Genomic DNA, 16,142 nt, shown 5'->3' on the forward strand with positions numbered 1-16,142 from the left:
ATTAGAAGGGAAGGGAAGAAGTCACTAAAGAGAATGAGAGTAGGCAGGTAGAGTTCAAGGAAGGGGGAATAAGAAAATTGAAAAGAAATGAAAAGACAAAAGAAAAAAAATAGAAAATAAAGAAAGAAAGAAAAAAAATTTTTTAAAAAATAATAATGATAATAAAAAATGAAAATTAAAATTAAAAAAAATAATAAAATAAAAAAATTTAAAAAAATTAAAAACATTAAAAAAAGTTAAAGAACAACAACACCAGCAAAAAAATGAAAATGAAAGAAAAAGAAAAAAAATAATAATAAATGCAGTCATAGAGTTTGATTAACTTGTCTTCCAGTAGGTGGAGCAGTGCCCACTGGGCCAAGCTTCTCCTCTCAATAGGTGGGAACCATTCACTGTGCAGCAGCTCTTCGTCCCAGACTGGGCGGGTCTCCAATCCTGAGTGCATAGGGCCTTCTCTTGTGTTTCCTCAAGCCAGGCCACGCTCACCTGTGACGCTCACCACAATACTGGCTACACGCCAGGTCTGCTGCTCCTGGGAGCCCTGTTTTCATGAACGCCTGGGCACACTCTCCCTGTTTGCCTCCCTCAGACCCTAAGTTTGTAGAGCTTGGGGCAGAGAACCCCCAGTGAATTTGCTTGCCCTCCGGTAGCCACGCCTCCAGTAGCTGGTGCAAGAGACCTCAGTTGTCAGCACTGGTGGGAGCAGTAGCTGGGAGTTCCGCGCCGCAAGTCCCGCGCCACTCCTGATTCCCTCGGTCTAGGAGGGGCCCTTAAGGTTTCCCCGCTGTGTGGAGAGAGATGGCTAGGGGATTACACACCTGTCGCGCTGGTTTCAATGAAGTTATCTCCTCCGCCCGTGACGTCAGTTCTCTGCCATGGTGGTATCCTGTGCAAATGGTGACCGTTCGTTCCCTTTGCCGGGTGACCAATGCAACGGGTGGGTCCTGACTGTCTCTCCCAAGCCCCGTTTCAATCCTGTGGCCACTGCCTATGAAGGCTTGGTTGGCTTTTACCTCTGTAAGTTCAGACAGGCCGACCAGTTATTTCAGGGGGATCGTTAGTGCTGAGTCACGAGAAGCAGGCGAACCGGAGTTTGAATGCAGCCGATCCGGGCTCGGTGTGTGTGTTCTGAGGGGCCCAGACTGTTCGCCCCAGATCCACGTCAGATCAGCATTGCCTAGTGATCTACAGTAAAAATATTTAATTATTTTCCTGCCTTACATTCTTTCTTATCACCTTCATTAGGAACCTCTCTTGCTGCCTCCTCCGCCGCCACTACTGCCAACGCGGTGAGATCTGGCAATCCTTTGGTCCTCCCCTCACTACTACCCAGAAAACTTTTATTTATTTATTTTTATGTGGTGCTGCTGAGGATCAAACCAGTGCCTCACATGACTAGGCAAGCGCTCCACCACTGAACCCCAGATCCCAATTTTCTTTCTTAACTGATTATTTTGGCATTTACATTTATGTATTCAAATAACTAACTTTTATTATTATCTTATTATTTTCTAGTTTAGGGCATTAATTTATTTTTTCAATAATAAAGTCTAATATTTATATTAAAATGTTTTAAATTATCCCCCGAAGGTCTTATATCTTCTTCCCTGAAAACATTGTTTGGTATGTCTTTTTTATTTCTTTTAATCTAGAACAGTCCTCCTGCCTTTCTTCATTTTTCATGAAAAAGTCCAGGTCAGTTCTTAAAGATTGTATTTTAGATTTGTCTATTTGTTTCCTCATGATTAGAGGTAAATGTTTTGGCAAGAGTATGATATAAGTGGTCATTGTGTACGTCTTCATCTTATGACATTAGAAGGCATTTACTGTTAGGTTGTTTCTAGCTAATGCTAAATTTGATCATTTGGTTAAGGGGACTAGATCTCTTTTGGAAAGGTCTATTTTTATCTCTGCAATTAATAAGTAATCTGTGAAGTGACACTTTGATACCTGTTTCCTAATAATCTTTTACCCAGTGGTTTTAGGATTCTTGCTTTAATCAGTTATTATACGGGACTTATAGTTTCTTTTTAAAATGCTATCATTGCTGACTTTTTCATATAAAGGATTTTCCTTTTTAATCTCCCTTTTCCTTGCTTCTGATTATTGCTATGGATTTATGAATTTTTAAAAATAAATGTCTCATAATTTATTAATGTCATTATTCTATTTGATGCATAGATTGTTATAAATTTTGCTAGAGAAGCCCTCAAGCCAGTTTCTTTGTCCTCATTTGTCTTTGTATACTTTCTTGCTTGTTGTACAATAAGATGATCTAGCATCTCATTTTATTTTTCTTCCCCAAAATAACTTGGAAACAATTCTCTAAGGCACATTGGTCCCTCTAAGTCAGTAATGGTATTTAGAATAATTAAGATCTGCATGTAAGATGGGCTCATTGTCCACACATACACACACATACATATACAAACAGTGCCCCCCTTCCTCTGTCTCATTCCTTCTGTCTTCCAAGATTGCCATTGAGAAATTTGAAGATTACCACCTTCGCCATTGAGAAGTTTGAAGTCATTGTGATTTCTCCTTCATTTGTGACCTATTTTTTTTTTTTTTGTACTGGGGATTGAACTTGGGGTCACCCAGCCCTATTTTGTATTTTATTTAGAGACAGAGTCTCTAAATAATGAGTTGCTTAGTGCCTGGCTTTTGCTGAAGCTGACTTTGAACTCGCAATCCTCCTGCCTCAGCCTCCTCAGCTACTGGGATTACAGGTGTATGCCACCATGCCCAGCAGTGATCTATCTTTTCTTGAGATCTAATTTTTTTTATGACATGCTTTGGTATACGTCTATTTACTTCCATTGTGCTGGATACTTTAAATTTAATAAAAGGGGAGACTCCTTTTAACTTAGAAACTATTCTTCAATCTGATAATGCCTTTAAATGCTAGGAAATTTTCTTGAATAATTTTTTTTCCTTCTATTTTCTGGATTTTCTCTCCAGGACAGGTATTAATGTTCAGTCTTTTATATTGGGTCTCTTCTTGGCTTTTTAAAAATCTTTTTTGTCTTTATTATTTCTTTTTAAAAACATTTTTGAGTTGTTGATGGACCTTTTTTTTTATTTATTTGTGTGTGGTGCTGAGACTTAGAACCGAGTGCCCCAGGCATGCTAGGCAAGTGCGCTACCACTGAGCCACAACCCCAGCCCTGTCTTTATTATTTCTATGTAATTTCTTTATCTTTATTTTTCAGAGAGTATGCAGTTTTTATTTTCCGGAAATCAAACCCAATAGAACTCAATTTTGATCTCTAATTTTTTGATTTATAGTGTTTTCTCTGAACTCTTTTGAGATTTTAGATGTGCACTTTCCTTACATAGTATATTTCCTCTAAATTTTAATATTTGTTTTTATCTCTGCCTTTCCTGTTACAGACATTTCTTAGATGTTTGGTAATTCCTTGGTTGATTACTCTTATTAAAATGTGGTATATATAACAAACTGATTAGAAGCTCTGGAGCTTCTAATGATACTTAATTATAGTTTCCCTGTATGGTTGGTTATTTAGTTGGACTCTTTTTGGCTGGGAAATTTCTATCATTGATTAATATCTTGAGGTCTTTCTTCTGGGTTTGTTAGATTACCCCGAGGAAACTTCCTCTGTCTTCTGTCTAGAGGGTAAAAAGTCTCACTGCTAGCATTCTGGGATTTCAGTTGAGGAAGAGGACTCTAGTGTATGTGGGTTCAACTAATCTTCTTGTTTCTGAACCAGTACTATGGTCCTCAGTCTTGGCTGGTGTCCCCTATTCAGAGATTGTTTCAGTCTCCTTAGCCTTTTCCAGAATGGGTAAAGGATGGTTACTTATAGGCTTGGAATGGAGAAGAGAATTTAGAGTATGTTTCACATTTTCAACCACATTCCTTATGTTATTTTTAATTTAATTTTTAATGCAGATGCATAAAAGTTGTACATGTTTGTACATTTAATGTTTTGATACATATATATTTTGTGTAGTGTTAAACCAGGATAAATATATCTATTTCCTTAAACATTTATCATTTCTTTATGGTGAAAACATTCAACATATTCCTTATTTTTGTCCTCCTTTCACCCCTACTTCCAGAAACAGTAGGTTTCTTATCAATCCCTGAGTCTTTTGCAGATTTTACAGAATAAATTAGATCATTCTTGGTTTCTCCACTTTTGGCTTAAGATTCAGTTTTCTCAGGTTTGCTGAGTTCTTACCTTACCACTTGCCTATCAGTTTTCCAGCTTCTAAAATTTTATTCTTTTTTTTTTTCTTTTCTTTCCATTGGAGTGGGCTTATGCTTTTTTTAAAAAAAAAAACAAAACAAAACACCAAAATACCAAAACAAACAAACAAACAAAAAACCCACCAAAAAACAAAACAACTTTGTTCATTGATGTTTCATAAAGAAGTGAAAGTGAAAACATGTATTCAGTCTGCAAACTTGCTGCATTTTAGGACCTCATTTCCCTTTCTTTGATTTATGGTGTCCTGTCATTTTGTTGTAAAGGTGCCCTGCCATTTTGTTGTAAAGGTTAAGTATTTATACTAGGTAATAAGGTAGATAACAGAATGGACAGATTTTATTCTTGCCAGTCAACCAGAGATTGCAAGTTCATGACCTACAGAGTCAAACACTCACAGATGTATTTGCTTTAACTTATATAGTATTTACAAATTTTGTAGTAGTTACTATCACTTCAAATTTATTTTTTTAAAAAAATCTTAATTTCTATTCAGATGACTTCCTAGTCTGATTCTCATGACTTAAGCTCAAGTTTACTTGATTCTTTTTGAATCTTTTCACTTGATTGTTTCACTCATCATGTTCAACATGTCTGAGGTAGGCTTAAAATCTGTATATTTTGGAACTTGGCCTGTTTTCTGTCAGATGTGTTATAAAATATTTTCTGTATTTATAGTGCATTTTTTTTCTTTTTAGTTTTTTTGCTGAGTAGTTTTTCAGTTGACTTTTTATTATAACATAAACAAAAATGCACAGATCATAAATCTGCAACTTCATGAATTTTTTAATATGTAAACATACCTGTGTAACCACCAAGATCAAGATGTTGAATGTTATTACTACTTGTAAAGGTTTTGCCACAAGACATAGAATACTTCCATTACTCCTACAAAGTTTCCTCACCCACTTTCAAAACAATTCCTCCTCCATGTTCCAGAAATAACACTTTCTAATTTCTATCACCATATTATTAGTTTTATGTATTTTTAGAATTAATATAAATGAAATCATTGTCACTCCAGATAATGTTTTCCGAGATCTGCTTTTGCATAGTTTGTTTCTTTTCATTGCTGAATAGTATTCAATTCTATTGTTTCTTTGAAGAATTTACCAGTTGGTGGATATTTGGGGTTGCCTGAAGTTTTGAGGTATTGTTACTAAGACTAGTAACAATTATTAGTGTGCAAATCTTTTTTGTAGGCATGTGTTTATATTTCCCTTTAATAAGTATATATGAGTAGAATTACTGGGTTATAGCATAGATGTATGCTATGCTTCACAAGAAACCATTAAGTAGTTTTCTAAAATAGCTGTATAATTTACACTCTCACCAGCAATCTAAGAGAATTTCATTTGTTTCACATCTTTGCCAACATCTGGCTAATCTGTTTTAGTTGAGTCATTTTGGTAAATGTAAAATAACATATCATTTTAGCTTCAGTTTGCATTATAGATATCCTTATGACTGATGTTGTATTTTATTTCATTGCTATTTGGTCATTTCTGTATTTCCTTTTGGGAAGTGTCTGTTCAAGTCCACGTGTGTGTATTTTTTGGTAGTACTGGGTTTGAACACAGGGGTTCTCTACCATTGCTACATTTCTAGCTCTTTATTTTGAGACAGGGTCTTGCTATATTACCCATGCTGGCCTTGAACTTGTGCTCCTCCTGCCTCCGCTTCCTCAGTAGCTGGGATTTTGGGTGCGCACTACCAGACTCTGCTTATTTTAAAAACAATAGAGTTTATTTTTAGAGCAATTTAGATTTATAGTAATGTTGAACAAAATTTACAGAGTTCCCATATATTCTCCGCTTACTCCCATGCACAGTTTCCTTATAATTAACATCTTGCTTTATATTGTACATGTGTTATAATCAGTGAATCCATATTGGCACATTAACTGAAGTCCATAGTTTACATTGGGGAGGGGGGTTTCACTCTGTGTTGTACATTTCTATGACAGTTACATAATAACATGTATCCACCATTGTAGTATTATACAGAAGCATTTCACTGCTTGAAAAATCCCCTATTCTCCATCTTTTCTTTATCTTTTCTCTCACAAACCCTGCCAGTCACTGTCTCTTTTCATTTCTATAGTTTTGACATTTTCAAGGGCTGAGAGTTGGAAGTATGCAGTATATAACATGTTTAGCCTGATAGTATGCATTTAAGCTTCTTTTATATCTTCTTATGGCTTGATAACTCATTTTATCACTTAATAACTTTGCATTTTATGGATGTACCACAGTGTTTATTCTGTCACCAAAGAAGAGCATATTAGTTGCTTCAAATTTGGGAGTGATTATGAATAAAGCTGCTATAAACATTCATTTTTAGGGTTTTTTAAAAAATATTTTTTGAGTTGTAGACAGGTACAATGCCTTTATTTTATTTGTGCTGGAGATTGAACCCAGTGCCTCACACATGCTAGGCAGGCACTCTACCACTGAGCCACAACTCCACCTCTCATTTTCAGGTTTTTATACACATAGGTTTTCAATTCATTTGAGTAAATACCTGGGAGTGCAATTGTTAGGTCATAATGCTTTATTTTCTTTGATTAGTTTTCTGTTTAGGTTTTTTGCCTACTTTTTAATTTGGTTGGTTGTATTTTTATTACTAAGTTTATTTTTTGTATAGTTTAAATACAAGTCCTTTATCAAATACGGGCTTTGAAAATTTTTCTCCCATTTTATCACTTGTATTTCCATTTTCTTAATAGTGTCTTTACAGAGCACAAGCTTCTAATTTAAATAAAGAGTACTTTTATTCTTTTCCCCATGGGTTGTGCTTTGGTATTATTTCTAATATCTCATTTCCAAAACCATGATTATCTAAGATTTTTTTCCCATGTTGTATTCTAGGGTTAGAATTTTGTGTTTTACATGTAGGTCTGTGATCCATTTTGAGTTAATTCTTGTGAAAAGTGAAAATCAGTGGATTCATTTACTTACTTATTTGTTGCACATGGATGTCCAGTTGTTCCAGCAATATTTCCTGAAAAGACTACACTTTTCTATTGGATTTCCTTTGCTTTTTTTTTTTTTTGTCAAAAGTCATTTGATTATATTTGTGTGGATGTATTTCTGTGCTTTGTATTCTATTTCTTTGAACTATTTCTCAATCCTTTCACATTTATAACACTGTCTTTTCTTTTACTGTAGCTTTATATTATATCTTGAAGGTGAGTAGTGCCAATCTTTTAACTTTGTTCTTCAATATTTTGTGGCTATTCTGAGTCTTTTTTTTTGCCCTTCTATATAAATTTTAGAGTTTGATTGACAGTATCCACAAAGTAAACTGCTGAAGTTTGTTGTTGTTGTTTGTTTTTGTGATGCTGGGAACCAACCCAGTGCCTCACCCATGCCAGGCAAGTGCCCTACCACTGAGTTACAACCCCAGCCTTCTGCTGGAGTTTGAATGTGATTGCCAAGATGAAGTTTGGAATTTTTATCTTGATAATATTGAGTCTTTCTTCCTGTGAACATGGAATCTCTCTCCATTTATTTAGATTTTCTTTACTTTCATCAGTTTTGTAGTTTATTTCACATAGATCTTATATATTTTTTGTTAGATTTATTCCTAAACTTTTCATTTGGGGAGGGGTGCTAGTGTGAATAGTATTTTTTTTAAGAGAGAGAGAGAGAAAGAGAATTTTTTTTAATATTTATTTTTCAGTTTTCGGTCAACACAACATCTTTATTTTATTTTTATGTGGTGCTGAGGATCAAACCCAGCGCCCCGCGCATGCCAGGCGAGTGCATTACCACTTGAGCCACATCCCCTGCCCAATAGTATTGTTTTTAATTTCAAATGCCAGTTGTTCCTTTCTGGAAAGGATTTGTTTATAAGAAAAGCATTTGGCTTTGTGTATTAACTTTGTATATACACTACAACCTTTTAATAGTCTGGTATTAGTTTCAGAATTTTTTTTGTCAGTTGTTTGGAATCTTCTACATGGACAATCATGTCAGCTACAAAGACTTTTCCTGCTTTCTTCCCACTATGAATACCATTTATTTCCTTTTCTTTTTATATTGTGTTATTTACAACTTCCAGTATGATGTTGGATAGAAATGGTGAGAGGTGACATTCTTTCATTGTTTTCAATTTCATGGGGTAAAGCACCTTGTTTCTTGCCATTAAATATGAAGTTAGCTTTATACTATTTCTACTCTTTTTAGTTTGTTAAGGCATATTTTATAGCCCAGAATGTGGTCTGTCTTGGTGAATATCTTATGTGAGCTTGAAAAGAATGTGTATTTGGTAGTTGTTAGATGAAGTATTCTATAAATGTCAGATCCATTTAATTGTTGGTACTTTTTGATTCAATTTTGTCTTTATTAACTGTTTGCTGGATCTGTTAATTTATTTAGACGGGTGCTGAGGTCTGCAGCTATAATAAAGGATTTGTCTATTTGTTTTGCATTTCTATCGGTTTTTGCCTCCCATCCGCTTTGGTAATGCTGAGGATTGAACCCAGGGCCTTGAGTGTGCTAAGCAGACACTCTAACACTAAGCTATATCCCCAGCCATATCTCACATGTTTTTGATACACTGGTGTTAGTCATGTACATAATAGGATCGTTATGTCTCCTTGGAGAATTAACCATTTTACTATAATGTAATCCTTCTTTTTATCTCTGGAAATTTTCCTTGTTCTGAAGTCTGCATGAATATAGCTGTTCTAGCTTTTGTTTGATTAGTGTTAACATAGTATATCTTTTTCATCTCTTTATTTTTGAACTTTTTGTGTCTTTATGTTTAAAGTGATTTTTTTTAGAGAAATATAGTTGGCTTATCATAAGGGTTATAGAAGAAATTATAGGATATCTTCATAATCCTTGGGTAAGGAAAGATTTTTTTTAGACCAAAAAGTTTCAAAAAATTGATAAATGGAACTTCGAAATTAAAAATTTCTCATCAAAACACATTACATTATATACTGTATAAAATTATCACACTGTATCCCACAAATATGTAAAATTATGTATCAGAATAATTTAAAAAAGACTTTTTTTTGTACCAGGGATTGGACACAGGAGTGTTTGCTACTAAGCCACATTCCCAGCCCTTTTAAAATTTTATTTAGAGATAGGATTTCACTGACTTGCATAGGTAAGTTGCTGAGGCTGGCTTTGAACTCGGGATCTTCCTGTCTCAGCCTCCTAAGCTGCTGAGATTATGGGCACACACCACTGCACCCAGCTAAAAAGAGACATCTTTCAGAAAATTAATAAATAAGTCACAGACAGGGGAAAACATTTTTTTCCCTACTAGGGATTGAACACAGGGGCACTCACCAAATGAGTCATTTCTCCAGCCCCTTCTGCCCCATCCCCCCGTTTTTAATTTAGAGACAGGGTCTTACTCGATTGCTTAGGGCCTTGCTGAATTGCTGAGGCTAGTTTTTTTTTTTTTTTTAATTGGTTGTTCAAAACATTACAAAGCTCATGACATATCATCTTTCATACATTTGATTCAAGTGAGTTATGAACTCCCATTTTTACCCCAAATACAAATTGCAGAATCACATCAGTTACACATTCACAATTTTTACATAATGCCATATTAGTGACTGTTGTATTCTGCTGCCTTTCCTATCCCCTACTATCCCCCCTCCCCTCCCCTCCCATCTTCCCTCTCTACCTCATCTGTTGTTGTGCTGAGGCTAGTTTTAAACTCACTCTCCTCCTGCCTCAGCCTCCCAAACCACTGGGATTATAGGTGTGTGCCGCTGTGCCCGGCACAAGGAGAAAACATTTATAGTGTTTACATAATATGTAAAGAACTCCTATGAATTTCTAATAAAAAGATAAAAAAGATTTAAAAAAGGAACTTCTAGTTTCTTGTCTGGAAACTACTATGTGAATAGTTTGGATGCCATTGCTCCCATCCTCAATAATAATAAAAAAAGAAAAAGCAGAAAGTGAAATTAATTGAAACTCAGCAAGTTTCCTTAATCTACCAAAGAACTGAGTTCACAGGCAAACTGATTCCCCCCAAAACTGGAGAGACCGGCAAAGATAGAATACTTCAATACTGGGAGCCTAGTAGCAACACTTAAAAGGTGATTAAGCGTGTATTAGTTGAATGGTGTGTGTGTGGGGGTCCCATCTTAGAAAGGTTCCCACAATATTAAACTTTCTGGAGCCATATACTAGATTCTCAAGGTGAAGACTGGAGAAAAACTTCAGAAGGAGGAAGAAAAAAAAGTAATCAGTTTGAAATAGAGTACCCTGTTCTCTTTAACAAAATACTTTGGCAGAATTTTGATATTAATTCCATTATCTTAGTATGTGTTGAATCAGCAAGACCTCTGATTTCTTCTTGAGTTAGTTTGTACATTTTGTGTTTTAAAAAGACTTGTAAGTTTTTAAATTTACTGGTATAGAGTTATTAATAATTAACAGTGTTCTCTAGCCATCCTTTTAACGTCTGTAGAATCTATTCTAGTATTCCTTTAATTAGAATTAAATCTATTACTTTTTGATGGTAATGGTATGAATTGATATTATGGTGGGAGAGACTCTAAATTATATATCAAGTAACTATTATAATTCAGAAATATTATACTTTTCCATTTTTTCCCATTGTAAAATTAAAAACTCTTATAGTTCAATAATAAAAAGACAAAATAATAAAAAGACAAAAGGGATAGTAATATTATACTTATTTATTTAAAACACCGTGAGGACTATGATGATGCTCTTTATGATATATATTTAGATAAAATTAAATAGTGAAGTTCGTATTAGTGTGATGGTTTCAGTCTGTAAATTGTATATGGTATATAATGTGTGCTTTGTGAATAGAAATAAATGGGAATTTTTCTTATTTTAACTAGTAACTCCCGCTGCCCCATTTGTTTTTGCAGTTCTGGGTATCAAACCTAAGGCTTCTTGCTAGTTATTTAGACTTTAAAAATTAATGTGATAAAACTTTATTTATAGAGTTTTATTTTTAACTTCTCACAGGTATTACTCTGCCCTAAAAACTATGGAACAATTAGAGAACGTGTACTTTCCCCGGGTTAATCAATACCGGTTTTGTCAGCTAATGATAGAAAATCTTCCTAAACTCCGTGAGGATATTAAAGAAATTTCCATGTCTGATCTCAAAGACTTTTTGGAAAGCATTCGAAAACATTCTGACAAAATAGGTGAAACAGCAATGAAACAGGTGAGATTAAAAATAATTTTAATTTAATATTTAATAATCTAGGATATAAAATATATTCCAAGGTTTACTTCTTTAACTTACTTGAAATGGTTTTGTTTGTTTGTTTAGTTTTACCATTTTCTTATCCTTCCTGGTTCTTGTTTAGAATAGATTTTGTAAGTGTTTTCTTTGGATTTATAGCTATTCTATACTTAAATAAAGTCAGTCTTAACTTTAATTCTTCAGTCACTCTGCTGTAGAAGTGTACTTCAGAGAAGTCTAAAGACTTCAGAACTTCACCTGAATTCTCAGTAATCTTCTCCACTTGTGTGGTGTTACAATAACTTTTGCCATTGCCAAACCTGTTATAAAATTATCTTAAAACTGACAGCCACAGAGACAGGAAGTAGCCCTTTTATGCTAAAATTCTAAATTGTTCTCTTTTTTAAAACAAAGTTTTTGAATTAAAAACTCTTACAGTTCAATAATAAAAAGACAAACAATGGTATTTGTGTACTAGAACTGAAATGCATTCTGCTGTCATGTATAACAAATTAGAACAAATAAATAAATTTAAAAATACAAACAATAGAAAGTATTCAGCAGTTATGAAGTTATAGTTCTACCATTTGAATCTGTGGTTCCACTCCTGATTATTTATCAATTAGAAATGAAAACATGGCCTTATGATGTTCATATCAACTGTTAGTCAAAAACTGGAAAAAACTCAAATTGCTTTCACAAGGAAAGCAGAATGGATACACTAATTATGGTGTAGTCACACAGTGGAATAGTACTTAGCAGTAAAAAGAAAGGAATTACTGATAATATAACACATAGGGATCTCTCAGATAGATATGTTGAACAACAGAAGTTGAGCACAAAAAGGCACTGTTTATATGCAGTTTTAAAGCAGGCAAACAAGATTAAAAAAAATCAATATAGTTGTAGGTAACTAGAAGCTTGAATGGGAAGATTGCCTGGGAAAGGAAACAAGTGAAGACAAATATTCTATAACATGATGAAAGTGTACTGTCAAAATTGTACAGCTATGATGTGTGTATTTTAATGTACATAAATCATACTCCAAAGAAAATTGTTTAAAAAAAGGGTATATATGGAATGAGTGGGTAAATGTATAGATGAAACAAGTATGTAAAAATTTATGGTGGATGAGTGTTGCACACCTTCATTCCAGTGACTTGGGAGGTTGAGGCAGGAGGATTGCAAGTTGTGAAGCCACCCTAGGCAGTAGGGCAAGACCCTGTCTTAAAATAAATGAATAAATAAATAAGAATGTAAAAATATTACTTGGTTAGAGATTATTGGTGGGTACCTGAGAGTATGTTATATTATTTTATTTACTTTGCTTATATTTAGAATTTTCATTGTTGAAAAGTTTTAAAATGATTATGATTTAATTCAAATTTCTTAAGAACTGTTAAAACTCATAATAATAATTACATCTTAAGAATAAAACAGTACTCAACCTGATTTCTGATGCCTGAGTTTTTTCCCCCCAAGTATCACAAACTACTTTTAGGGAGGTTTTATTTTATTTTTGTAATTTAAAAAGTTCATCTGTAACAGAACAGTGTTAAATCAGAGGAAATTAAAATTCCATATATGAATTGAATTCCCTATTTTAATCTTTTAAAGGATTATCTATAAATCAGATAATTTCTGTTTTACTTCTAATTTTCTCAGCATTGCATAGTAATATACTGTATTCTATTTTTTTCTCTTTCTATTGTGAAATTCACATAACAAAATTAATTACTTTAAAGTAAAAGATTCAGCTAGTTGGTAAAGATTTTGTACAACCATCATTTCTGTCTAGTTTCAAAACATTTTTCATCACCTCAGAAGGAAACCCTGTGTCCATTAAGTGGTTAGTCATGTCCCATTCTTCCCTCCTTCCAGCCTTTGGCAACCACCAATCTGTGTTATGTCTCTGTGGATTTATCTATTCTGAATATTTTGTATAAATGGAACCATATAATGTATGATCTTTTGTGTCTGGCTCCTCCATGTTAATTTTCTTTATTAATAGATTGTTTACTTGTAGGATTATTGATTTTGGAAATTCTTTACCACAACCATTTTACTTTATAAAATTAGAACCATGTACAGTAACATAGGACTTATACAATAATGTTTTCTGAAATAGCTTAGTTTTTTTCTCAGTTGTAGTTAATTCTTGCGTATGTGTAGATGAACTATACAGACTCAATTTTCTAATGATTTTTGATAGTATCTTTCATTTAGCTTAACATTTAATACTTAGTTGACAAAAAAAACTTTATTTGCTGTAAATAATAAATAGATAAATAAAGCCACAAAATAGAATTTAAGCCAAACTTACTACCACTCTCTTCTATGGAAGCCAGGTTTGAGGTCATTTCCCCTACCAATGTGGTAATGAGAATGTGGTCTGTTGTGAGTGATAGTGTAGGAATAGAAATGGTAATTGTAGGTCAATGGGTTAGGGTTCCAACATCTGGTTAGTAACTTGAAAAAAGTAGAATCTAAGAAGATATGAGAAAATAAATTTCAAAGTCATAGTTGAGGAAAAGAATCCAGAGGTTCTGAATCTAGAAACTATGATTACCCACAGAACTCTTCCAAGGTTAGGAAAGCCCCATGTTTAGAGGGAAATTTATAGCCTTAAATTTACAAATTCGGAAAGAAAGGCTGAAGTCAATGATCTAGTAGTTCCATTTCAGGAACTTAGAGAAATAGAAAATTAAACTCGAAGAAAAAAAGAATAGAAATAAACTTTCCTACGGACAAGTATAAATATATTACAGTGAATCTCTACATCATGTACAGCCACAAGACTGGGATCCTAGTTAGAATAAAATGTACTCCATGTTTGTATAAATATGTCAAATTATACTCTCCTGTCATGTGTAACTAAAAAGAACAAATTAAAAAATAAACAATGTGGCCTCTTGGTAATGTTATAAATTAAATTTTCATGGTCAGATTACATAAAACAATATAGGAAATGAGATATCAATTATGTTATTTTTCTCAATTTGAAAATGTGAACATATTTTGATCAGTTTGGGGGGTAACAATGTGATCTGAATTTTCCTCATGGTTTAAGACATACATTAAAGGACATGGAAGTAAAAAAAAATGAAAGAATATAAATAAGGACAGATATCAACATGATAGGAAATAAAATATAGTAAGTTGAATGGCAAAGCCAAAAGTTGGTTCTTCATCTTTTCAAATAAAGTTGATAAACTCCTGCAAGATTGTTTGTAAAGGAAGAGAGGAGGCACATGTCATGAGTAAACAAGCAAACACTGTTACAGATACTATACCTGCATTAAAAATATAAGGAAGTATGGACAATATTTTGAACCAGTTTTACCATAATAAATTTTGAAATAATTTGAATTCTGCTTTCCTGAAAATAGGCACAACAGCAGAAAGCCTTCAGTACTGCTCTGCAGAAGCAAAATAATGTGAAATTTGGGAAGAATATGTATATAAATCATGATAGAATTATAGAAGAAAAGCGTGAAATTGTATTGAGACATATACTTGAGGAAGAGGATGAGAATGAAGAGGAGGTAATGGGGTTTCTTTACCTATTATTGGATAATTTTTTGGATCATAATGTATATCTGTGTGACTCTTAGTTTTCCCATGAATTCATGTTGACTCTTCATCTTTCCATTGATGTTGATCAGATTGCAGTAGGTTTGGAATCATCTGAAATTCTAAACTACATAACTGATAGACAAATAGGGCATATTATGTACTCAAAAACCATTGATAGTTGAGCCTGGGTGTTTTGCCATAATTAGCAGTAAAAATGTAAATCTAATGACTTTTTTATAGTAGTCTCACTTTTGAATTATCTTTGGCAAATTTTTTATTTCATAAGGTTTTGACCTTGCCATTTGCCCCAATTCTGGCTAGCTTATGCTTTTTTTTTTTTTTTTTTCTAGTTGGTGCTGAAATACTGCAGAGTAATTCTATTTTTTATTACAGTCAAGTTTAAAATTTTTTTGAAGTCTTAAAAAGTCTACAAACCTTGAAATTATCTTTAAGTGTTTATTTTCTGTCACCATTGGTATCCAAATTTATTCTTTTATCTTATTGCATTTTTGATTCCCTCCACAAAGTTTTCTTTTGTGTCTTTTATCTTCTTTGAATTCTTTTGAATTTAGTTGAATTTCATTTATATCATAGGGAACCTAGTTACTCTTGGTTATTTATAAGTTTATCAATGAAATCTTAAATTCTTCTTCTAAGAATCTAATTGGGATACCATAAGAACTCTGAATTGTGTGAATATGTGCTCAAAGCTTCCTCTGTAGATGGGGAAATAACTGAGTGTTAATTATATACATTTGTGCTGTATGTCTGAGGATGAGACAAAACACTCCTCTCTGTGTGTATGTATCTGTGTATATATAACATATATTGGTGCACATATATATGCAGTGAATGTCTGTTATCACTCTGAATATAGGCAGCTAAACATTTTCTTGATGTAGAATTAGTGTGTCTTGCTTCATCCCTTGAAATTATATAAGTGATTTTAAAATATACACTTTTGTTCTTTTGTAATATTCAGAGGATCTCTATTTTCTATTCTCTCTAGGAGTTCAAAGTAGTAAAAACAGACCATCTAGTTTTCTTATCTCTGCTTTCCCTGGTCTGTTTTGTGTATCTTTAGCTACTTAGAGTGTTACAGTCATGCCTTAACAAGCCCAGATC

The 16,142-nt window shown here is 33.4% G+C and overlaps 1 protein-coding gene across 1 annotated transcript in view; it reads left to right on the plus strand.

The window, feature by feature from the left end:
* Positions 1-16,142, plus strand: part of Exoc6 (exocyst complex component 6) — a 154,709-nt gene that overhangs the window by 15,965 nt on the left and 122,602 nt on the right. Inside the window, exons 6-7 of the mRNA XM_048801785.1 lie at positions 11,216-11,420; positions 14,831-14,986. Coding sequence (XP_048657742.1) covers positions 11,216-11,420; positions 14,831-14,986 — 361 coding nt within the window. The remainder of the gene's footprint in view (positions 1-11,215; positions 11,421-14,830; positions 14,987-16,142) is intronic.

This window comes from Marmota marmota, unplaced genomic scaffold (assembly GCF_001458135.2).
Source record: "Marmota marmota marmota unplaced genomic scaffold, marMar, whole genome shotgun sequence".
In the NCBI taxonomy this organism is placed as follows: Eukaryota; Metazoa; Chordata; class Mammalia; order Rodentia; family Sciuridae; genus Marmota; species Marmota marmota.